Source organism: Desmodus rotundus, chromosome X (genome assembly GCF_022682495.2).
Source record: "Desmodus rotundus isolate HL8 chromosome X, HLdesRot8A.1, whole genome shotgun sequence".
Classification (NCBI taxonomy): Eukaryota; Metazoa; Chordata; class Mammalia; order Chiroptera; family Phyllostomidae; genus Desmodus; species Desmodus rotundus.
The window spans coordinates 47,958,425-47,984,702 of record NC_071400.1 but is presented as its reverse complement, the minus strand read 5'-3'; the positions used below and the strand labels follow the sequence as shown (position 1 = coordinate 47,984,702).

General features: G+C 41.2%; 1 protein-coding gene across 8 annotated transcripts in view; it reads right to left on the bottom strand.

The window, feature by feature from the left end:
* The window catches only part of TMEM164 (transmembrane protein 164), a 210,408-nt gene that overhangs the window by 24,620 nt on the left and 159,510 nt on the right, over nt 1-26,278 (bottom strand). For 7 of the 8 annotated variants that reach the window (XM_053916900.2, XM_053916899.2, XM_053916901.2 and 4 more), the window contains one exon: nt 9,742-9,820. The exons of the other annotated variant lie outside the window; for it this stretch is intronic. In XM_053916900.2, coding sequence (XP_053772875.1) covers nt 9,742-9,820 — 79 coding nt within the window. The remainder of the gene's footprint in view (nt 1-9,741; nt 9,821-26,278) is intronic. 8 annotated transcript variants of the gene reach the window in all.

The following is a 26,278-nucleotide window of genomic DNA, read 5'->3' as shown; positions in this document are numbered from 1 at the left end:
ACATTTCTACCTCCCCCCCTCACTAGTTTATCCCCAAGGGGTGGCCTGCTAAAGGTGAGAACATAAGAAACTGTTCAGACCACATCTTATTACATTAATAGGCAAAGCCATGGTACATTAGCAAGCAGACACCACACTAACAAGGGGAAATTTATATTGCGTGAGCTAAGTGACAGAGCACTCTATTTTAAGCACTCTACATACACAAATACACAAATACATTTAATGCTCATTACAGCCCTTTGAGGAAGTACTATTATTCTTATTTTACAGATGAGGAAATTAAATGACAGAGAAGTTAAGGAACTTGTCCAAGGTCACACAGCTAGGAAGTGACAGAACCAGGATTTGAAACCACATCATACACATCTCAGAAAACTTTCTCTCTGGGCAGCTAGACCCATTCACCTTCCTCTAACTGCTCAGGTCCTTTGACTGGGTGGGAAATAAGTTCAGGACTACTCTGCAGATATGGCCACCTTAGATTCTCAGGGTACATTTGGAGCAGGAAGTTCATTTAGGTGTCCATACCAAAGCTGCAAGCTCTAACCCAGTCTGCCAGAGGAGACCTGCCTGTATTGGAGGTACTGGGTGCCTGCTCATCTCAGAATAAAGTGGCATTCTGCTTCCAGTTCCTGACTGTTCCTGGGTGACCTTCCCTTAGGTGGAAGCCCTAAAGGAGAAAAGTGAGTGGCAGGATTACCAAACTCTGTCCCAAACCTTGAACATCCCTCACGTTCTATATCTCCCACATCACTGACCCTATTTACAAAGTCCCAAGCTCGAATGAGCATCTCAAGCCAGATGTTTTGCTCCTTCACTCAGGCTGCTGAGTGCTCCTAGAGAAAAATGGGGTGACTGTACAGAGCAGTGTGGGGAACATGCACAGAAATTTGTTTCAGGTGGATTCCCTCAGTGCTACTCACCAAAGTTCTACGACTACACTTTCCAATATACTGTTGACACTTAAACAACAAGGGGCAGGAACACCAACCCTCAGGAAGTAGAAAATCTGACTGTAAATTTAGCCTTCCAGCCATCCCTTGGCATCCATGGGGGATTGGTTCCAGGACCAGCGAAGATACCAAAATTTGTAGACGTGCAAGCCCCTCACATAAAATGGTATAAAGCAATGTCGTGGACTGAAAATACTTTGTTCGATCTGTGATTAGTTGATTCCATGAGTGTGAAACCCATGTATTTAGAGGGCCAACTGTATATTTATTGAAAAAAGTCCACCTGTAAGTGGATCTGTGCAGTTCAAACCTGTGTTGTTCAAGGGTCAACTGTAGTACCTACTAAAAGTAGGTGGCTATTTCCATTTCAATTTAATTTGAATAAACTTAAATCAAATTAGAGATTCCTCAGTCCTAGTTCCTTAGTCGCACTAAGCCACATCTCATCTCCTCAGGAGCCACATGTAGCTAGTGGCTACCATACTGAACAGAGCAGATAAACAATATCACCATCATCACAGAGAATTCTGTTGGACAGCAGTCTACAATCATCTGTTCCCCTTTCCTGCAGCACTTGCTCCTGTTGTCGTTACCCTTCTCAATCTTCCATAAACTGCTTTCATTCTCAGCAGGTGTAATTACCCTATAATTTATCCATTCCCTTTTCTCCCTAGTACCTTTAATTTTCTCTCTCTCTACTAGCCTTAATCTTAGCACCTTAACATGCCCAGCCTGGGGAAGAGAGGAGAGGGGAGTATTGGAAAGAGAGTGAGGGCAACACAGAGAGAGGAAAGGGGGGAGAAAAATCCCTACATTGGCTCTATAACTCCCTTAATTCCTCCTTCTGTGACACCCTTAACTTCCTCTTCCTTCCCAACCCCACTTCTCCAAAAGCCTTACCTTCCTGGAACTCTCTGAAACAGTGTGGCACTCTTGATTACTACTACCTTGATGAACATTTCTGTTGCCTTAGCTTCCAGGACAACCAACCACTCCTATTCCTCTGACCAGTCCTGCAATCTCCTTACACTCTTCTTCCTCTGTCTATTATTTATAAGTTGACACTCCTCAACCTTTTTCTAAGTTCTATTTCTTCCCCACCTACATAGTTAGCCTAGACTCCCTCATCTGCTTCCATGTTTGTATCCACCACCATCACAGCAATGATACTGCAGTCAGCCTGTATACTAAGCTCCCCTGAGCAGCTCCCGATTATTCCACCCAACTGCCTCTTGGACATCTCAACGTGGATAGCCTTGAAGTACCTCAAAACCAAGTAAAATCACCTCCTCCCCTAGAACATGCTCCTTCCTTCTGTGCTCCCTCTCCATTAGTAGCACCCTAACCCTCCCACCCACCCCACACCCACCACCCAGTCACCCAGGCAAAAATCCTAGGGCCTCACAGATGTTGCCTTCTCCATAATTCCCATAGCATCTTAATTGCAATACATACTATGAATTTAATTATTTATTATCATTCATTTAAATTAAGATTTTAAAATGATCTTAATTCTATAGCATTCTCTTGAAAAGATGAAAATAGGAGACTACTGCCACCTAGTGGCAATACAAAGATTAAACAACTAGATAAGAGTTGTGATACTCAAAATAAGAGTAATTCAAATTAAAACTAAATTGATATGCCATTATTTTTACCCATCAGTTAGGCAAAACTTTAAAAAGTTGGAAATACACTCTTTTGGTAAGGCTGTGTGTGAACAGGAACTCTTACACATTGCCGGTGAGCACTTAAATTGGTATAACTTTATGGATTGAGAAATACCCATCAAAATTGCAAACACTCACTCTTACATTCAGCAGTTCCACTTAGGGTGATTTATCCTATAGATACACTTACACACGTGCAAAATGGCATCAGTACAAGGTTGTTCAGTGCGGTGTTATTTATATTACCAAAACATTTAAAGCAACCTAAATTTCTATCAATAGGAGGCAGTATAAATTATGGTATAGTGTTGTAGCTTTGTGTTATGCCTAACAACATAAATCCTGGAACCATACCAGTGGTTCAAATTCTGGATCTTCCACTTAGTTTTTGAGTGTCAGTTTCCTCATTTAAAAGGAAGATAATAGTAACGTCTACCTACAAGGACTGTGGCGAGGATTAGATGAAGTTAGTATGTCTGAAGAGCTTGCAACAACATCTTCTGGCATATCGTAGTGCCATATAAAGTGTTACCATTTTTATTATGCTGTATTTTGTTACTCACGCAATGGAACACATGCTGCTATGGAAAAGAATGCAGAAGCTTCCTATGGGCTTACATGGAAAGCTGGCTAAACTGCTAAGCAAAACATTACCAACAGCAACAAAACAGTTGTGTAGTAGTATGCTATTTTGAGGCGTGTGTTTTAAGGAGGAAAATAAAATACTTTAAAAGTTTACTTACATATTTAAACCAAACTTTTGGGAAATACGCAAACGCAAAAAAAAGTCTTTACTCGTGGAGTTGTAGGAGGGATTCTGTGGATGGGAGGAAGGGGTGGGAAGGTGATTTTTCACAGGATGACTATTTGTATCTTAGATTTTGAAGTACAGATGGTCCCCAGTTTACGATGGTTATTGACATGATTTTTAGAGTTTAAGATAGTGTAAAAGCAATATACATTTAGTGGAAACCATACTTCAAATTTCAAATTTGGATCTTTTCCCAGGCTGGTGACATGCGGTAGGATACTCCACGTGACAGCGTCATTGAGCCCACAGCTCCCAGTCAGCCACGTGATCACAGAGGTAAACAACTGGCACTCTACGGCACACTCATTGTTAGATGGTTTTGCCCAAATGGAGGCTAATGTTTAAGTATCCTGAGCATGTTTAAAGTAGGCTAGGGCAAGCTATGGTGTTCGTTTGGTAGGTTAGATATATTCAATACATTTTCAACTTATAGAATTTGTAACTCACAATGAGTTTATTGGGATATAACCCCACTGCAAGTTAAGGAATATCTGTATATCAATGAATTATGTAACAAAACAATCAATGGAAAAATGAAACTGATTTTATGCTCTTTCTTAAAACTTCCACTGGTTTTCTACAGCTCTTAGAATAAAGGCCAAACCACTGACCATGGCCAAAAAGCCCCTCCTATGTGACCCCTACCTGCCCCTCAGGTCCAGTGTCACCCCTTTTCCCCTGACTCCCTCTCCTGCTGCAATGCTGCTACACATGCTATTTTGTCTGGCCATCCATCGGGATTCCCTCTCCTAATCCTATACTTCCCTTGTAAACTCCTCTACTCACCCTTCAGCTTTCAGATGAAATGTCACTTCCTTGGGGAACTCTTCCCCAAACCTCCAACCCAGGTCAGCTTGTGTTGTTGTAAACTCTTGTAAATGAATATTCCTTTCCTTCAGAGTACTTACCCTAGTTACACAGAGCATGGCAAAAGTACGTTTACATTTGTTTATATGAAAAATAATATGATAATAATAGTACAAGAATAAACTCTGTTTTTGCATAGTTACAACTGTAAACCTACTTCACCCCACTCTGTATACATTCATTTGTGTGATTATTTGATTCTCGTCTCCCCCCACTAAAATATAAGTTCTATGAGAGAAGGGGCGGTATCTGATTTTTCGCTCATCAGGGTACGCCAGTGGTCAGTGCAGAGCCTGGCAGAAAAAAGGCAGATGTAAATACGTTGCTATGGTTTTGAATGTTTGCATCCTCCCAAATTCATATGGTGTAATCCTAACACCCAAAGATCATCATCTTAGGAGGTGGGTCGTCTGGGAGGCACTTAGGTCATGAAGCTGGATCCCTCATGAATGGGATCAGGGCCTTAGAAAACAGGCTTCACTCAGAGAGTCCCAAAGAAGCTGGACCCAAGGAGGAACACACCAAGGCACATGATAATCACATTATCCAAGATTAACAAAAGGAGAGAATCTTAGAAGCAGCAAGAGAAAAGGACACAGTTACCTACAAAGGAGTTCCCATAAGACTGTCAGCTGATTTCTCCAAAGAGACCTTACAGGCAAGAAGGGGCTGGAAAGAAGTATTCCAGGTCATGAAAGGCAAGGGCCTACATCCAAGATTGCTCTATCTAGCAAAGCTGTCACTTAGAATGGAAGGGCAGATAAAGTGCTTCTCAGATAAGGTAAAGTTAAAGGAGTTCATCCTCACCAAGCCCTTATTATATGAAACGTTAAAGGGACTGATCTAAGAAAAAGATCAAACTATGAACAGTAAAATGGCAACAAAGTCACAGTTATTAACAACTGAACCTAAAACAAAAGCAAATTAAGCAAACAAGTAGAACAGAAACAGAATTACAGAAATGGAGATCACATGGAGGGTTATCATCAGGGGGGTCGGAGGGGGAGAGAGGAGGAAGAGGTACAGAGAATATGAAGCATAAATGGTAGGTAGAAAATAGACAGGGGGAAGTTAAGAATAGTATAGGAAATGTAGAAGCCAAAGAACTTACACTGTACGACCCATGGACATGAAATAAAGGGGAGGAATGTGGGTGGGAGGGGGTATGCAGGGTAGAGGGGAATAAAGGGGGGGAAATGGGACAACTGTAATAGCATAATCAATGAAATATATTAAAAAAAAAAAGAAAACAGGCTTCATAGGGACTGCTCACCCCTTCCACCATGTGAGAACACAGAAAGTGCTGGCTATGAATGAGGTAGAGGGCCCTCACCAGAAGGTGACCACCTTGATTTGGACTTCCAAGATTCAGAATCATGAGAAATAAATTTACATTTCATATAAGCTACCCACTCAGTGTTATGTTATTATAGCAGCCTGAACAGGCTAAGCCATATGTTAGATAAATGGATTAATCAGATACGGGACTGGGATGATTCCCAGGTTTTAGTTGGGGTGACTGGGTAGTGCCATCTCTCAAAATGCCACAGGAGAGAAGCATAGCTGATGGGGAAAACATGAGGGCAGCATGGACAGGTTGCGTCTGAGGTGTGCTTGAGACATTCAGGTGGAGATGTTGAGGAACAATATGAAACTGAATTTCCTAAGTCTGGGCTGCAGACAGGAATGTGGTGGTCATCACCACACAGACTGCTGCTTAAACGGTGTAGGCTCATGAGACCATGCTGGGAGTAGCAAGTGAAAGGTGAGGCCAGAACAGAACACTGGGGAAATCAACATCTTGGAGGATAGAGGAAAAAGGAACTGAAGAAGACAAAAGACATGGTCAGTGAGGTTGGCAAGCCAAGAGAGGAGGAGAGTTTGGAAGCCCTTAGAGCAGAGCCTTATCCATGTAACTGCTTCTATTATTATGTATATAATATATGTCCTTAAATCTATTGACATTTTTCCTAAAGTATATTTGTTTATAAGAGAAATTTATATTACCCATGAAATCCTGGATTCACTACACTGGGTACCTATTTTAATATATGTTAAATATATAACTTTTAAAAAATATTATTTCTTTACCCCCTGAAATCACCTCATGAGGTGTTAAGAGCACAAGCATAATAGAAACCATGAAATTTTAGTGGCGTATGTCTGAATGACTTGATTTTCTCTAGTAGGCCAGAACTGGGCACAGGGATTAGACACTTTTTCAGTGAAAGCGGCAAGGGAGTGAGACACTTTCAGGAGCTGGTAAAAGTTCCAGTAATTGGTTATAGTGTTACAACCTGATTGGCTAAAGGAGGAGGCTGAAAGGAGTCAAGGTTTGGGTCAAATAAAGGGACACAGAGACTTATAACCTCAGACAGAGGACTTTTAGGGGTGGGAGGAAGGCAAGGTCCAGGTGGCTGAAGAGAAAAGGATGCAAAAGTCACTGAATTAAGAAACCCAAACCTTGAGAGGCTGGGGATAAAATGAGCAGTCCTCACTGGCAGCCTGTCAGCATACGGGCTAGCATTGTAATGGAAAATTTGAGAGCCCTTGGCCCAAAGATATCTAGGAATGTGGGGCAAGTGGCCAAGAAGTTAGGTAGTGGTGGAGTTGAAAAAAACGAGGTCAAGAGAATGATAAAGGAGAAGCATTTCTACATAAGATAGAGATGAAATAGTAGCCCAGAAGAGACAGTGTGCAGCCAGGCAGCACATGGGGCTAGGCAGAAAGAACAGTCTCCATTAGAGGGAGCTTCAAGCAAGAGGTAGGACTTAGTGTCCTGTGAAGAGCTAGCAGCAGGGCTGGGGTGGGGGTGGGGCGTTATACAAAAATATACTTCCAAAGGTCCAAAGGCAAAGAGTTGGGAGGAAAAGAAACAGAAATCAAGAGCCAGTCTGGAGGAAGAAAAGAATACTGTGGACAAAGATGGTGGTGCCAAAGGGCTCAAAGAACAAGGGTGGAATGGGGTTCCTGCTAAGCACCACTCAGTCACCTCCAAACCACAGGAAGAAGTAGGGGTGTGCCTCTTAAGAAAACACAGTTCCTGAGAACTAGAGGTGTCTATAGGAAAGCCGTCTTGCCTTGGATAAAAAAACCCTGAGCCAGTTATTTCGGGGAAAATTACAAGAGACTTCTAGGGAAGAGAAGCCCCAAACCCTCAGCTTATTTGGTTTATAGGGAATAATCTCCCCATCGCTCACTCCGGATTCCATTTTCCCTCTGTAAGGCCTAGGACCAAGGCTCCAACTAAAGGTCAAACCAGCGAGAGGAAATCCAGAGTATTGTCAAAATACCCATAATTTCCCCCAAGTGAACAGCAGAGGGCAGCAAAGAGCCAAAAAGGAAGCGAGCTGGGAAAATGAACTAGCCTTCTGAAATCATACCATGCTGTCTCAGTATACCCTCTGTCATACTTACGATGTTGTATTACAATGGCCCATCTTCTCCAATAGATGAGGATGGAAGACCCCCAGCCTGATGTGCTTAGGAGACAGACATCTATCTTTTAGGGCAACTTGGCGTGGGGAAACAGTACTGGTTTGGGAGGGAAACTAGGCCATCTTTGAATCTGGGCTGTGAGCAAGGTACCTAACATTTCTGAGCCTTGATTTTCTCCTCCATAGAAGGAAGATTTTTCACCAGGTTGGCTGTGATGAGAAAATACTTAAAACATGCCTAGCATACTATCTCACAAACAGTAAACAATAAAAAGAAAACATTGACATTCATACTGTTATTATTATTATGGCCTCTTCTCAGGGTCAGGCACCAAAGGGGGGGTGAATCACTAACAGTAGGAAATAAATAGAAATTAAGACTTGGAATTCCTATTTCCTCAGCTCAGTTTCCCTGAACAGTGCAGCAACAGATCCAACAGAAGGCCACAGTGGAATCAGCCACATCTAGAAGGTGCTGCTTCCCAGATTGTTTGTTGGACGGGAGAGCAGGAAATGCCTGCTTGGTATTTTCCATGTCAGACCAGTCTAGGTCAGCTACCTGACAGATTTTTAGAGGCACCTCAGAGCAAAACAGGTTTAACTAATAGCCATGCACATTTTGGCTAGAACTTGTAGTACACCCCATAGAAACCAGCAACGAGTGGTGGGGACCTAGAGCTCTGGGACAGCTGCCTGCCTGGTGCCCTTCAGAATGAGTCTATCTCCAAGATTAAAGTATTATTAGGAAATTATTTCCTGTGCCGCAGAGAACATATAAGAGAAATGACAGAGGTCTCCCAGCTATTGGAACTTCAGACTTCCCTTAAAGCTCAGAGGGAAAAATAGCGAATTTAAAGCAAATTAGAAGTTAGGATCTCTTTGACAGTGTGAGGCCCCAAGTGGCTGCACAGGGTAAAAACTATCTCAAAGAATATTTGGATAAGTTCTGAGAATCTTAATTGATACAAACCATGCACAGGGACAAATCACTGGACTGGTAGTAGCCATCATGGACAGCAATAATGCCCACCCTCCAACATGTTCCTGGACACTACCCCATGCCATAAGTCCTTAAGATTTGCCAGAATTCCTGAGCTAGAGAAAGCACACTTCCAAACCATCTCCCAGTGGGCTCAAGGGTCCATGTGGCCTCACATCATTTTTAATGCAATAGAAGTAAAATCATTGCTGTCTAGGGTGAGGAGGGTTGATCTCCCAGAAAACTCCCAGCAGCCAAAATAAAGGGGCTTATGGCTAAGACTAGAAGAGGCTATCTTCCAAGTATATGCCTTACAGGATGGTAAGAACACTGAGAAGGAGCTGCTCTCACACTTAGTATAAAAGGGATAGGAATTTCCCTTCCCTTTTGTCTACTACACAATAGATGGAGGGGATAATTTAAGGGGCATTGTAAAATCACAAATCAGCTTCCATTGTACGCCCCCTCTCCTAGGTTGGTGGTTTCTCCCATATGACCAAATAAAAGTTTTCAATAGTGTATTTTGCATAAAGGTCACTGCTTTCACCTGCCTCTTCCCTCAATCCCATAAGCCCACAGTCCCTGGACTTCTTGCCTCTTTCAGTATCTTCTTTGGTTCTGAGAAAATGAATATAGTGGTCTATCTATTGAGAGGACCAGGTGCTTCCTTCTCTCCCTCTACCCCACACCATACACTAAGGCAATGGGAAGGCACAAGCACAAGTGAGTGGCAGAGTGTGGGAAGTTCTGTGCAAACCCAAACAACCACAGTCAGAGTCCAAGGCCTAGGCCCTGGTACAGACAGTCATCAGCACCAACCTCACTCACAGAGGATGGTTCTAAAAAGTCCCTGTCCATACCCATTTCCCACTGCCTGGTACCTGACATAAAGAATGCTACAGAAACTAAGCCAGGCAGCACTGCAAGACCCCAGTAGGCACCCCAAGAGGCTGTGACTCCCCAAAACAGAAGGGAGCATTTAGGTATTGGGTAGGACAGAGGTATGGTTCACTGGGCTTACCTCCTTTCCAAAGCAGGTAGATGGGTACCACATAGAGCATAACATGCTGAATGTAGTAAATCTCCAATTCAAAGGGGAGCTGCAAGGACAGGAGGGAGAGGTGTTTTAGAGCAGGAACCAAACATTTCAACTGATTCTGAACTTGAACGCTCTTGCTCTTTACAGCCTATGTCTTAGCAACCCCATGCATTTCACCAGTTCACCACCTTCATAATCATACCCCCCCAAAAAAAAAGACTAAAATGAATATACTTATGATCTAGGCTGGCATCTTCCAAAGTGTATTTTGCAGAGATGATACTTGGAAAATGTTCCACTAATAAAGTTGGTTATCCCATAATTTCTGGCTGTAAAAACCAGTAGGGATTGTGGCTGAGAAAGATGGAGGGCTTCTGGAGTACTAAGCATTTCCTCTTTTTTGTTTTTTTTAATTGAATATTTTTTTCCATTTTTTAATTTTTTAATTTATTTTTATCACTTTTTAAAATACCTTTACATTACCTTTTAGTCCCCTTATACCCCCTGCCCCCAACAATGACCACACTGTTTTCTATGTCCATGAGTCATTTTTCCTTTTTGCTCAATCCCTCTACCCCCTAACCATGCCCTGACTAGTGCCCGCACACAGACTTACTCAGACTCACTCCCTCTGAGCTCCAGCACCAGGACAATAGCTTGAAAGGAACCAGGCATATATGGGGAGGTACTGAATTTTCTGGCATCAGGGCAAAAACTGGGGGAGTAGCTTTCTGCCAGACAAAAGTGCTGGCAGAGACCATTGTTCCTTTCCTGAGATAACCCATCCCCCAACAGAGTCAGCAAGTAGATGCCACATCTGAATCTTTATCAACCTGGCTCACACTGTTCACCACACCCTGGTGATTCCCTGAGACCCCACCCCACCCAGCTTGCAGGGCCACTTAAGCTGTTTCTAGTAGCTTTTCAATACAAATGGCAAGTTGGAAGACAAGGTAAGAGAAAACACTGAATCAGAACAGCAAAAAGGAAAATGAATTTAAAAAATGAGCAAAGTGTTAAGGAGGCTCTGGGATAATATCAAGTACACAAATATTAGCATCATGGGGGTGTCAGAAAGAAAAGAGACAGAGAGCAAGAAATTGAAAACCTATTTAAAGAAATAATGACTAAAAACTTCCCTAACCTGGTTAAGGAAATAGACTTATAATTCCAGGAAGTGCAGGCAGCCCCAAACAAGATGAACCCAAAGAGATGCACATGAAGACATACCACAATTCAAATGCAAAAGGTTAAAAATAGAATATGAAAAGGAGAAAGAGAAAAGCAGTTAGTTACCAACAAGGGAGGCTCCATAACACTGTTGGCTGATTTCTCAACAGTAACTTTGCAGTCTAGAAGGGATTGGCATGAAATATTCAGTGATAAAAAGCAAGGACCTACAGCCAAGACTGCTGTACCCAGCAAAGATATCATTTAGAATCAAAGAGCAGATAAAGAGCTTCCCAGACAAGACAAAGCTAAAGGAGTTCATCACCACCCAACTAGTATTACATGAAATGTTAAATGGTCTTGTTTAAGAAGAAAAGGAAAAATAAGAGATTAAAAATATGAACAATAAAGTGGTACTAAACACATACATATCAACAATTGTATCTAAACAAAAAAATAAATGAACCAACAGAACAAAAACAGACTCATACATACAGAGAACATTTTGACAGTTGTCTGATGGGAGGGGGGTTGGGGGATGGGTGAAAAAGGTGAAGGGATTAAGATGTACAAATTGGTTGTTACAGAATAGTCATGGGGATATAAAATACAGCATAGGGAATATAGTCAGTAATATTATAATAATTTTGCATGGTGTCAGATGGGTACAAGATTTACTGGAGTGATCACTTAGTAAGTTATGTAATGTCTACTCACTGGCATGCACACATCAAACTAATATAATATTGTACATCAACTCTAATTTAAAAATAACAAATTATCTAAAAAGATAGAACCTGGGTGGTCTCTACAACTACAAAATCTGCTTAGTATTGTTTATCCAGTGTATTCCAAACTTAGTTGGCCAGTGCCTTTTAAAAAATAACACGCAGTATTCTGCAGAATATGCTGGCAGAAACACAACCTTACGTCACTTCCTGTTCCTGATAAGTAGCTGGTGAGCTATTTAAAAGCTTATTTATCATCTGACATCAAGAACATGTGGAATAAGAGTTATTATTCCTAATTTCCAGATGCAAAAAAGAATGCTTGCTAGAGCCAATGTCATCTAGATCCAAGAATGAAGAGTTTCCCCACTACATATTTGGAATCAGTCCAGAGTTAGCCCTACTTTTGGGTGAAGCCCAAGCAACTGGGCCAATAATTTTTTGTCATAGGTTGCCAAAAAGTAGTCCCCAATCTCTCTCCATCCTACATGCTCATTCATTCACTCCTGTTTCCCATCTCTCTCTCATAATGGAAGCTCTGGATTACCAAGGCAGAGCACAGTTTCAAGATAGCATGTGCACCATGGTGTAGACCCTGGCAGCGGGAAGAGAATGGAAATGCCTAGGTGACTAACTCAATTCCAGCAGCTGGCAAGAGGCCTGGTCTCCAGGTTTACACAGCCCTCAACACCCTTCCCAAGGGGAAGCCCAGAGAAACAAGAACACCCAGGGGAAGGGTCAGCTGCTTACTTGTTCCCTACAGGACACACACAGAAGCAAGGTTTTGTGCTAATGATAGGAAGCATTTATGGGTTCCCCAGGCCCGGGAGCCCACGTCTGCCTTGTGCCAAGAGCTGAAACTGAAAGATGGCAAAGCTACCAGAATGAGAGCTGGGACAACTGTGGATCCTGGACAGATACTGGCTCTGGTTCTTTAAAATAAAAACCCACACACCGGGGAAATTTCCCATAGATCCAGATGATGCTCGACTTTTATTTTACGTTCACAGAGAAAAATGTAAAATCCCAGAAAAACAGATAGGTTCCAAGCATCTTTGTAGACCATAATGGAATAGCTGGAAAAAAAATCACGGGTTTGACAATAGGCATCATAAGCAAGAGGTAGTTATGTAGGCTTGAGAGGCCCACACTGGACCCTCATAGTAATGTGGTCTTGGATCACCCTACTATCTTAAATTTCAGTACTGATTCATGCTTTTTCAAATGTTTTTACATCCATGATCAACTCAATCCTCTCAAAAACGTCCTGAAGTAGGGGGTAAAGTATCATCATTTGACAGATGAGGAAACTGAAATGCAAACGGGTTAACTGGCTTGATGGTGGTCACCCAGAAAACAGGCAACGAGGAAAAGAACCCAGGAAGGCTCAGTGTTCTCTGGCTGTAATCTGAATTTTCAGGTACCTAAGGGACTTGGCATCTCCCTGAAATGGTCCTGGGAACCCAGACTGCTCTTGCATAGAAAGAAGCACAGAACGAGGCCAAGGACCTGCAGACTGTGCTCCCAGATAGGTTGGCAAACGGTATCTCTGCTAGCCTTTCAGACTATTTACCTCACTGTACTCGCAGTACCCAGTTGTTTCTCCCTCCTTGACAGCCCTCCTAGGAAGCAATCTGCCCACCTGCATGTCCAGCTTAGCACTGTGGCTGCAAGTAAGGACTTTGGAGTCTGTCAAATATGTGTTCTAGATTTGATTCTGCCACTTAGCCCTGTGGTCTCAGCTAAGTCACTTAATCTCCCCACCCCAGTAAAATGAAGATTAACAGTAGCTGGTATAAAATTATTGTAAGATTTCTAATTTTAAAAAACATAACAATCATTTATATAGCACTTATTATGTGCCAGGAATTATTATAGACACTTAGTTAACTATTAATCCATATAATCCTTGTAACAACTGAGCAGAAGGTACTCGAATAACATTGTTTCCTTCCATGTTGTTTTGTTATAAAGCTGATGAGATGCTGTAGGACCTTAACTTGGTTTGTATCAATTAGCCTGTGATAAAACTGGTTTTGTAATATGTTGTTTTGCTTAAAGTTACAGAACCTACTGATGAGGTTAAGTGAGGACTTACTACGCTGTTCCAAATATCACCATTTTACAGATGAGAAACTGAGACATAGAGAGGTTAAATAACTTACCAAAGGGCAAATGACACATTCAGTGACAGAATCAAGATTCAAACCCAGGCCATCTGGCTCTAGAGTGTATAGATTTAGCTAGTATACTCTGCTTCCCACTGTCACTCCCTCCACCCACCCACCCATCCAAAAAAAAGCCTTACATTCAGGAGGTACACAATGGATAGAAGCTGTTCTCATTAATGGGAGTGGTAAAGGTAGTACAATAGCAGCACTGAAATTAGTACTCATCCTCACTGTCTCTCACATGGGACCTGGGTATAGCCCCTCCCTGTTCACATGACCCTCCCCTTCACAGCCTGCTCTTTCCCCCTGTGGCCCTAGCCCCACATCACACAGTGGCCCAGCTTGGCCTGCAACACCAGCCCACTCAGGCTGTGTAGACACCTCAGGCACAGATCGCAACTGGTGTGGCCAGGAGACTGCCCCATCAGCAGTGTCCTTCCTCTGAGGGTTGCCTCACCCCCTATTCCAAGAGTTCCCTACCTTGGAAGGCCACAGAGAGTATTAAAGTGAGTTTGGGTATCACTGATAGCCATGGCCAAGGAAGGAGCGAGAGGATACAGGCAAAGGAGGAAGTATAGGAGTATAGGGAGAGGAAAGAGATGAAAGAGAAAGGGGGACAACTTTTAAAAACACACATACACACAAGTGGCAGGAAGAAGGGAGCAGACTGGGAACAAGAACCTACCAATGGTCATTTAATAAGAATAGTTATGAAGCACTTATGTACCATGCACTCTGTAACATACTTTCACCTGTGTTATCTCATTTAATCATTACAAGTTTCCTGTGAAGCAGGAACTATGATCATTCCCATTTGACAGATAAGGAAACTGAGGCACAGAGACATTAAATAACGCCCAAAGAAGAAATGGCACAGCAGGGATGGTAAAGGATATTCAGCAATGAAGAAGAAAGAAAAAAGGCAATTTTCTTTACCGAGCCCTGAATCTAGGCCAAGGCCCAGGGACTTTCTCATCGAGCCTCCCCACTCTCTTCCCCCCATTTTGCAAACACTATTTGTAAAATGTCATACTTCCCCAAAAGAAATTCCACTTGGCTAATTAATTTCTAATCTACAGAACTCACATCTGGAACCACACTCTAATGCACATATCCTGGTTCCTTTTCAGCTGGAGGATTCCCAAGGCTTTAGATCAAAATCTTACATCACTGAGATTGAAAATCAAAAACAATAAAAACATTTCAAGCTGCACAGGTCATTAACTTCCTTCTCATACCCAAGTCAACATCTATCTTCGAATCCAAAGAGCAGAGTGGTAGAGTTCTCTAGGTCTCTGGAATCAGACTGCCTGAAACATTAGGTGCAACTGCCCCCCTCCTTTTTTTTACACTGGATCATTCCCATCAGAAAACAAACAAGTTACAACATTGTTCATTTAAAGGGACAAAAACTCTTGTCCTCGCCAGTGTGGCTCAGTTAGTTGGAACATCCTCCCATAAACTGAAAGGCTATAAGCTCGATGCCCAGCCAGGGCACATGCCTGGGTTGTGGGTTTGGCCCCTAGTCAGGGCTAATAGAAGAGGCAACCAACTGATGTTTCTCTCTCCCTCTCTTCCACTCTCTCTAAAATCAATGAACATGTCCTCAGGTGAAGATAAAAAAAGAAAAAACAAGAGACAAAAACTCTTGATTCTAGTTTCCCTTCTAGGTATCACCCCCATCTCTCTGCTTCCCTTTATAGCAAAACTCCTCAGAGCATTTGTCTCTCCTCATTGCCATCATTGCCTCTTCCCTAATTATCCTTCCATCCAATCCAATCAAATTTTCACACCCACCACTCCCCCTACATTGCTTTTACTGAGGTTACCAATGACCTCCACGTTCCTAATTCCAATGGGTAATGAGGATGGAAGCTAGCCCCTATAGCATCTTTGTATGAATTTTAAATAGCTGCCCCTTCTTCATCCCCTTACCAGAGTGTCAATTTTGGGTCTCTTCTTATTTGACCCATCAGCAGCATGTGATGCAGTTGACCATTCTCTCATCCTCAAAACACTTTCTGCACTGGGCATCCAGGATATCACTCTCTTCTTCCCCTGCCTCAATGTCTCCCATTCTCAGTCTTCTTTGCTAAATCTTCCTTATGTCCCTTACTTTAAATATTGGGGGGGGGGGGGACCAGAGCCAATTCCTTGGATCTCTTTTCTATCTACTCTCATTCGTGAAATAACCTTTTTCAGGTTCCTGGCTCTAAATACCATCTATACACTATGACTCCCCAATGAATATCTCTTGCCTAGAGTCAGGCTGCTAAGATGGAAACTCTAGCTCCATTATTTAGTTGCTTTGGGAAAATCATTTAATCTTCCTCTGCTTCAGCTGGCTCATTTGTAAAATGGGAATAATAGTACGTATCTCATCAAGCTGTGGCAAAATTCAGTGATATGATGCATGGCTCAGTGCTGGCATATAATATGTCCTCAATAAACACTGGCTGTTATTATCATCCTCCTCTTCAACATCAATCAGTCACTAAGTGGTAAAGCCAGGATTTCAGTCCCAGCCAACAAGACTTAATGTCAGTTCTCTCTGACTGAAAGGCAGGAGTGTCCTCATCACTCACTCTGCCTTAGCAAGAGCCTCCAGCAAGAGATGGTGGCAACTGGGCCTACCCAACAGCCCTAAGTCACATATCAGTATACTTATCAGATAACTACGAGGGTATCTTTAGCTCCCCAATTCAATCCATTCTTTTGCCTCATTTCTAGGTAAGTTTATCCCTGGAGCCCATGTTTCTCAAAGGAATTTCAACACTGCTCTCCTCTTCTTACCCATGACAATACTATTCTTCCTCTCATCCAATCAACAAAAAATAACACTGAGACATGAGTAGATGCCAGGTAATATATGTACCTGGCTCTGGGTATACGGCAATAATGAAGACACAGTCCCTGCCCTACAGGAGTTCATAGTCTAGTTGAGGGGGTTAACAGATAAAGGGATAATGTCTGTGCAACAAAAAATCATGGAAGTACCTGTGGATCAAGCACTGAATTTGGTTTGGTTTTTCTTTGAAAGTCAAGGACAGTCCTGTATGATGTACAGATGTGTAGAGTTCCTGCTGGGGGCTGGGTTCATGGATGCTAATGGAGGCAGGGACACCAGTTAGGAGACTGGCAGCAGCAATATTTAAGGCAAGCTTAAGGCAGAGGCAGCAAGAGAAGTGAGGATGGACAGATCTGAGCGAAGGTAAGAAAGTTGCATCACTAGGACTAAGTAACTGATTGCATAGTAGTTATGCAGGAGTAAGTAGAAGAAAGATGTCAAAAACAATCCCCAGGCTTATTGCCTAGGTAGATAGTGGGATGTTGGAGCTTCTCCCTAAGTTGGGGCCTACAGTCAAGGAAGCAGTTTGAAGAAGGTGGGGTATAAGAAAAGAAGCTAGGACGATGCTGAGTTTGTGAGGCTAGGGTGATAGCCTGGTAGGACGCTCATAAATCAGTGGGAATGTGCATCTGGAAAGGATGAGAAGAGTTGAAAGGCAAGTGATATACATGTATAACTATACTACACACACACACACACACACATTATAAAACACAAACATGGAAAACTAAAAGAATGAAATTCTGAAATGTGTAGAAATGCTAGTATTTTGTTTAATCAGCCCAGGAGAACATCTTATGCACCATACTTTTCAGACACCTGCTCCACAGTACTCTTTCAAGAAGAGTCAACTAATGGAGAAAGAGGGAAGACATAAATCAAGGGTAGTATCAGTAAAGAAAAATAATTATAAAGAATGAGAAAGACCTGAACATACTTATAGGCTGATGGAAGGAGTCAGCAGAGAAGGAGAGGCTAAAGAGGAAAGAGGGACAGGAGGCACTAGGTGGTGAGAGGACCTGAAGGAGCCATGGGATAGGACCCAGATCACAAAGAAAGGGATTTTCTTGGGCTCCAGGAGGTGAGCAGCAAAAGACAAGCTGAAGTGAGAATAACTGCAAAAGGGAAGAGCATGCTAGAAATTGAGAGACCTAAAAACTTAAGGAGTTCACACTATGTGGCAGGAAATTTGGCATTACCAAAAGAGTCCGTGGCTGATGATGAGATGCAAAGCGAGGATACATGGTTATAAAGACAACACTGGTGTCGGCTTAGCCCCAGATGGTAACCTCTTGAAAAGAAAAAAAAAAAAGGGGGAGACTAGGAAAAGATAATTGATATGGTCTGAATGTGTGTGCACCCTGCCAAATTCACGCTTAATGTGATGGTATTTAGAGGTGGGGCCTTATTGAGTTATGAGGATGGAACCCTCATGAAGAGGATCAGTGCACATATAAAAGAGGCCTCAGAAAGCTCCCTAGCCCTTTCTGCCCTGTGAAGATACAATGAAAAGTTTGCAACATGGAAAAGGCCCTCATTGGACCGTGCTGGCACCCAGAACTGTGAGAAAGATTTCTGTTGCTCATCAGCCACCCACTCTATGGTATTTTGTTAAGCATGAGCAGCCTTGGCTGGTGTGGCTCAGTGGATTGAGTGCCAGCCTGCGAACCAAAGGGTTGCCGGTTCGATTCCCAGTCAGGGCACATGCCTGGGTTGCAGGCCAGGTCTCCAGTAGGGGGTATGTGAGAGGCAACCACACATTGATGTTTCTCTCCCTCTCTTTCTCCTTCCCTTCCCTTCTGTCTAAAACTAAATAAAATCTTTTTTAAAAAAGAAGCCTGAGCAGACTAAAATAGTAAGTCATCTCCCTTAGAAGGGAAAGAGAAAGGATGTAACCCATTCTTACATTGGTGCCTTTGGTACCAATGTTCCTGCCAACTAAGTCTGGCTTTGGAACACTGTATCTTCATTAACTGACCACAGACTTTTACTGTTGTCTACTGGTGCCACAAACTCCTTGGGAATAAATGCCACCTCCTTAGAAGGGCCACAAAAGGAATGCCCAAGAGCTAAAATAAACCACAATACGTTCACAGAACAGAATACCATGTTGCTATTAAAAACAACAAGGTGCCATAAAGAAACATTCAGAAAAATCCAGAATGTGGGCCTCTCTGCAAAACAACTGGCGTGGAGTCATCAAAATTTCAATGTTGTGAATGAAGGAGGTGGCAGGGCTGTTTTTGGATTAAAAAAAAAACAACAAAAACTGAAGAGATAACAATCAAACTAATTTTGAAACTTGACTGGACTATTTTTTTCTTAGTTTAAAAGACATTTTTGGAACAGTTTGGGAAATTTTAATATAAACTGATTATTAGATAAAGTAGACAGTATTATACAATACAATTGTTGATAATTTTCTTGAGTGTGAGAATGGTATTGTGCTTGTAAAAGACAATGTTCTTTTCTTAGGAGCTTCAGGCTGAAGTACTTGGAACTGAAGTATCAAGATATCTGCAACTTTTTTCTTTGAAATGATTCACAAAACTTACATAGAAAGAAAAATGCACTTAGAAAGTGAATATGGAAAAAGTTAATTGTTGAATGTAGTCAGAGGGTATATGTCATTTGTTATACTATTATTTCAACTGCAGTATATTTGAAAATTTCTATAATAAAAGTTGGAAACATCTAAAAAATTAAATGAATTTAAATGAGGTAAAGCTGAACTAATACAGCAAAATTCTAAAAAGTATTAACGGAAGGAAACACAAGGTATGCTCATTTTGGACAATTTGTCAATATTTATCAAAATTTTTAAATACCCATTCACTTTAACTAATGAATTTAACTTCTAGGAATTTATACTAACAAAGATACTTGCATACATATGAAAGCTATCTGTATAAAAATGCCTATGGCTACATTATTTGTAATAACAAAACAAAACAAATGTCCATCAGTAGGAGAGTCAGCAAAAAATATTTGGGAAGACTAATTAGGTAACCAGTTACAAAAAAGGAGGTACAATCATTTGTAGGTAAATCTATGTTGTACAAAGCATGATCTTTTTTGTAGAAGAAAAAAGGACAAATTAGTATTTATATTTTTAGATTCATGTAAATGCATAAAAAACAACTAAGATTATATTTACACCAACTGGACAGGGGAGCAGGACTGGGAAGGAGAGGTCAGGATAGGGAAGGAGAGACCTTGACTTTGAATCCTATATACTTTAATAGTTGGATTTTTACAACAAATGAATGTATTCATTTATTAACCATGTAGCTAAAAGTTTTTAAAAGTCAAAGAAAAAGGTCAAAAGAGGAATGTCCCAAACAGTTAGCAGCAATCACCTCTGGGGAGTGAGAGGAGAGAACTTTCATGTTATATTCTTCATATCTCTACATGGCAGGAATCCTTAACCAAGAGAATGTATTAAGCTATTAAAGACTAGTGTGAATTATTCTTGTTTTAAGAACTCCCTCTCTTGCCCTGGCTGGTGTGGCTCAGTGGATTGAGCACTGGCTTACAAACCAAAGGGACGCCGGTTTGATTCGCAGTCAGGGCACATGCCTGGGTTGTGAGCCAGGTCCCCAGTAGGGGGCACACGAGAGGCAATCACACATTGATGTTTCTCCCCCTCTCGTTCTCCCTCCCTTTCTCTAAAAATAAATTCTAAAAATATTAAAAAAAAAACAAAACAAAACCCAAAAACTCCTTCAGAATATCTCAGCATGTAAAGGAAATAACATGTAAAGAAGAGTCTACAAACCCCAAACCCCTTGTTTTCATTTTATCCTCCTTTGTGACCCTGCCCCCACACCCGGTAAGGACAGACGCCCATGGCCCACCCAGGCACATGATATTCCATGATATTCTCACGGTCTGATTTGGAGAGACAGGTGGTAAGTGACAGGCTTGGTGGAGAAAGGTCCTTCCTTTTGGAGTGCAAACCCTGTCAGGCCTACATCCTTAGTGCTTGAGCCCTCAAGAGACCTGGAGGACAGACTTGTGCTTGTCGGCTTGTACCCCCTAGCCAGCTCCATAATGTCAGAACAAAGTATTTTGAGCCCATGAAAGATATTATTTGCTCTGATGGTGCAGCCACTTGTGCAAGTGTATTTCCTGGTGTGAAAGATATGGCAGCCCAGACTTGCCGGTCTTGAACAGGCCAGCCCATAGAACTTTACTGAGTGGCAATTTAGGGTCAGCCAGTCTTTGGATATATTACCACATGTAACTGTCTCCTTTAACCAAAACGAAAATGAAAATTCTGCGCTCCTCTCCTCCCACCTCTAATAGACTTAGTACTTGCTGCCTGTCATCCTGGGAAACCTTAAAGTGCCATCCTTTAGTATTGTTACTGTTATCAACAGTCTTTTCTAAAAAGGCAAGAAAGTAAGTTCTGGTGTTCTGACCACCTAATAAGAAGAACTAATATCTGAATGTTCCTAGGGCAAACGTCATAATTAATTCTGCTGCCTCTTCCTGAAATGTAATGAAGAGGAGTGAGAAGATAATGATGACCATAATGGCTTATACTTACTGATTCTTATGGGCTGAATTGTATGAGGTCTATCCGGAAAAAAAAATCAAGTCATTGTTAATATAACAATAGGAGAATGGTTTGTGCAACATTGATGTAACCCAAGTAGCCAAGGAGAGTGGACTGGAATGTGCCTGCATGAACAATGAAGACTTCACTGTACTAGTCAGTGGGGGCAGTAGACGCCATTGAGTGAGCATGTGTACTGTGTGGCTGTAGCATTCAAAATGACTGAGCAAGTAGAGCAACAAATCTGCATCAAATTTTGTGTTAAGCTTGACCATTCCTCTACAGAAACTATTTGGATGATTCAGAAGGCTGCAGCTCTGGGCAACCGGTGATTGGCAGCTTCATCACAACACACCTGCTCGCGCATCACATCTTGTGCAGAGTTTTTCGGTGAAACATCAAATCACCCAGGTGACTCAGCCCCTCTATAGCCCAGATTTGGCAACCTGCAACTTCTGGCTTTTCCCAAAACTAAATCACCTTTGAAAAGGAAGACATTTCAGACTGTTGTTGAGATTCAGGAAAACATGATGGGGCAGCTGATGGAGATTGGGAGAACTGTGTGAGGTCCCACGGTGCCTACTTTGAAGGGGACTGAGGTGTCATTGTCCTGTGTACAATGTTTCTTTTATCTTGTATCTTCTTCAGTAAATGTCTCTATTTTTCATATTATATGGCTGGATACCTTCTGGACAGACCTCATATACCCCCAAAATTTGTATGTTGAGGTCCTAACCACCAGTACCTAAGAATGTGACTATATTTGAAGATAAGACCTTTAAAGAGGAAATTTAGATAAAATTTCTTATGGCTAGGCCCTAGTGTAATATGACTGGTGTCTTTATAAGAATAGGAGATCAGGACACAGATAAACACAGAAGAAAGATCATGTGAAGACAATGGAAGAAGATGACCATCTATAAGCTAAAGAGAGAGGCCTCCAAAAAACTAATACTAGTAACATTTTGATCTTAGACACCTAGCCTCTAAAATTATGAAAAAAAAAATGTTTCTGATGTTTAAGCCACTCAATCTATAGTATTTGTTATGACAGCCCAAACAAATTAACACACTGACCAATCACATACTATTGAGTTAGGCCCTGTACTAGGCCGTTTACAACTATTAATTCCATTCATCTTCATAACACAGTTAGGAGGTAGCTCTTATTGTTATTCTCCAATTTTAAGATGAGAGAACTGAGGCACAGAAGTTTTTGTAGTTGTAAGACACTAGAGAAGACCAAATGCCCATCTCAAGGACAATGGAGAAAGACATTGTGGTATATTTATATGATATAATTTTACACCACAGTAAAAATGTAACTATAATTACACTCAATAATAGTGATAAGTATTAGTAATATAATTTTGAATAAAATAAGCAAAGCCCAGAAGACTGCAAACAACATAATTCTTTTTTATAAGGGCCAAAAAATAACTAAAATTAAATAATATGTTATTAGGAATACACACACACAGATATGACAGAAAGAGAGAAAGAGAAAAAAAAAACTATTTTCAAACAGAGCAAGGGGAATCACTACCAAAATTCAGGCTAATGGTTTCATCTGGATGGGAAGGGAGTTAGGAAGCCAGATAGGGAAACACATAGGCAAACATAAGTTATTATCAATGTAGCTACCTCTTGGGTTGGGTTCATCATAGTCATTTATTATGCTATCCATAAAGAAATTAGTGCACCCTGAACAGTGTAACTTGGTTGGAGTGTCATCCTATAAACTGAAAAGTCACAGGTTCGATTCCAGGTCAGGGCACATACCTGGGTTGTGGGTTTGGTCCCTGGTTGGGGCATGTATGAGAACCAACCTATTGATGTTTTTCTCTTACATCAATGTTTCTCTCCCTTTCTTTCTCCCTCCCTTCCCCTCTCTCTCAAATCAATAAGGATGTCCTCAGGTGAAGATAAAAAATATTAAAAAATAATAATAAAATAAAAAAAGAAAGAAATGCACTCATGAATAAAATTAAAGCATGCCAAATATGGACAAATGGTGGAGTTCATTATAAATAGAGGATTATAAATACAATTATCCCAATAGTGTGCAACCAAGGTCTGTTCACACACACACACACACACACACACATACACACGAAGGTGAGGGTTCATTTAAATAACTTGTCCGAGGTCTCCAGGCTTTATTAAATGGCTGAGCCATTGTGTGAAACCAGGAAACCTGGCTCCAGTATGCACGATCTTAACCATTGTTGTCTGTTCAGTACTCCAGGCTATTACCCTGATGGAAAAGAAATAGGGCCTACTATGAAACCTGAAGGCCTGCACTACCTAGCTACCACAATATATGCACTAGCCATCAAAGTGAACCCAGGGTCTCCAAATTCACTAAATTCTGACTTACCACTTCTTCAGACTGGGCCAAAAGCTCAACTTCTATGTGTAAAAATGAGAGAAGCTTTGAGTAGACAAGAAGGTACTTCAGGACTTACAAGTCCAGTCCTGAATGCATTATTTTACTTTTTAACAAGGAGAGAAAATAAATATTATTTGTGTGGCTCTCTCCACAGAACGCAAGGGAAAGTCTAATGACAGATGTCTTTCCAAAGGCTAATGACAGACATTGTTCAAAAGGCTACAGGAGAACCAAGGCAGCTGCAGGTGAAAAAGACAATCAGCTTGTGTGCAGAGGCCAAACTATGCCCACAGAATGACTTACCCAGGGCTGGTCTTTCTGCTGAGGTGGTGGGACAAGGGGCTCCATGAGGGCCTTTTGCATACTGACAGGACCAAGGAATCATTCTCCCCTGCTTTGGGTTACAGAAAATGTAAGCCATGCAGAGTGGGAGTACGAGAGGAAAGGTACTAAACTGACAGTCCCTCAGTAGCCCAGGCAGTCATGATACCATTTGTTTATAGTTTAGTGCCTTCAAAGAACATGAGCATCATATGGCTTGAGATAAGGGCAACTCCATATTAGCACTAGAGCAAATAAAGAGGCAAAAGCATCTGAGATTTGGCTGTCAACCCAGTCAAAACAGTTCGAGGGCACTCAGCATCCAGCCCACTGACCCTCAACAACCTAACAGGGAATCTGGTTAATCTACTACTCCTTGGGGGACTTTGACTGAAGGCAACCAGAAGGACGGGCAGCCATTTGTAAGGCAGGCCTCACTATCCTACTGCCTCTAACATCTACCTTGAACAAGGCCCATCACCTCAGCTACAAGCTGGTGCCAGATTCATGAATCCCTAAATCACAGGAAGGCAAATGTCACATGTTCCCTTGAGACCTCCTGGTGCTGAACCTCCTGACTTGAGTAGACTCTGATCACTTTTTTTCTACTTCTTTTCTTCTTGGTTTAACTGTCCCATTCTGTATATCTTCCAATGTTCCAGATCTGCTTGAAAGTTTTCTATCATCTCTGAAGGATGATAAATTTAGACTTGGTGCAGCTGGTGGCTAATCCAACACACAAAGAATGTGACTGCATCACAGATTTTTTTTTTTTAAAAACCTTCTTTTGACCCACCTGGATGATGCCCAACATTGTATATTTTAATAAAGCTCCCTAATGTAATCTGGATGCAGAAGTGCTTAACATATATTTGGAGAAATACTACAGTAGGCCAAGCTCCAAAAGTCTAAATGGTAGGTGTGGAATCAGAACAGTTTCTCAAAAATGACAGGCAGATTCCAGGAATATGTACTGCAACCCTTAAGTACCTGACAAGAACAAAAAGAAATGCTATTTCATTCTTTTACTCTAAGCTATGGATATTTTTAATCCTGTACATATGGCCAGCTCTTCTGATTGTGAGACTATTTTATCAGTTATCCCTCCCATCCCCCATTGGATGATTCCCCATGGGTGTTTCTAGACTCAGGAGCCAATGGACCAAGTGAAAACGTTTTGTTTTGTAAAAAAAAAAAAAAATCATTTGACCTCCCCCCCGCCAATCTCTCTAGAGGAATCCAGGATTCAAAAATTCCCTCAAATAAAATCTCAAGGAAAACACCAATGTACAGTAAAAGAACAATAACAACAACAACAGTAATATTGAAACAAACCTAAACACATAAGGAATTAAACCAAGAACCAGTGAAAACAGACTTTTAAGGACCTCAGAGTATAACCATTACTTAAAGATTATGTTTAATATATTTAAAAAATGAAAAATAATTGAAATTTAAAACAGACTGACAGTTGCCAAAGGGGGGGGTTTTAGGGTTAGGTGAAAAAGGTGACTCTCACAGACACAGACAACAGTATGGCAATTACCAGAGGGAAAGTGGGGTAGGGGAGGTAGAAGAGGGTATAGGGAGGATAAGTGGTGGTGGAAGGAGACTTAACTTTGGGTGGTCAAAACATATTACAAGGTTTGGCTGGGGTGGGGGGGAGGGATGGGGAGCAAATGCAGACAACTGTAATTGAATAACAATAAAAAATCATATTATAATACATGGATGATACATTACAGAATTATACATTTGAAACCTATATAATTTTATTAACCAATGTCACCTCAATAAATTCAATAAAAACTTTATTGATAGTTTTAAAAGATAGGTTTAGTTGCTGATTAGGTACAACTAAAGAGATAATTAACTGAAATACAGAGCTGAAGAAATTTTCCAAAATGCACCATACTAAAACAAAGAACTAGAAAATATGAAAGATTAAAAGATGTGGAAGAAAGAGTAACATAACTCTAAATGTAGTCCTAGAAGAGGAAAAGAGAATGGGACAGAGGAAATAGTTGAAGGTATAATAGTTGAGAATGTTCATAAACCTGATGAAATGCACATATATCCACAAACTCAAAAAGCTCAGACTCTCTAATAGAATAAGCAAAAACAAATCAACACTAAAATATATCCTACTAAAATTGCAGAATACCAAAGACAAAGAGATCATAAAAACAAGCAGAAACAAAAGAAAGATTACTTTCCAATGAGTGCAAGTTAAGACTGACCACTGACTGTTCAAAGCAACAATGGAAAACTGAAAATCTTCATTGTGCTGGGAGAAAAATAATTACAAACCTAGAACTTTATACCCAG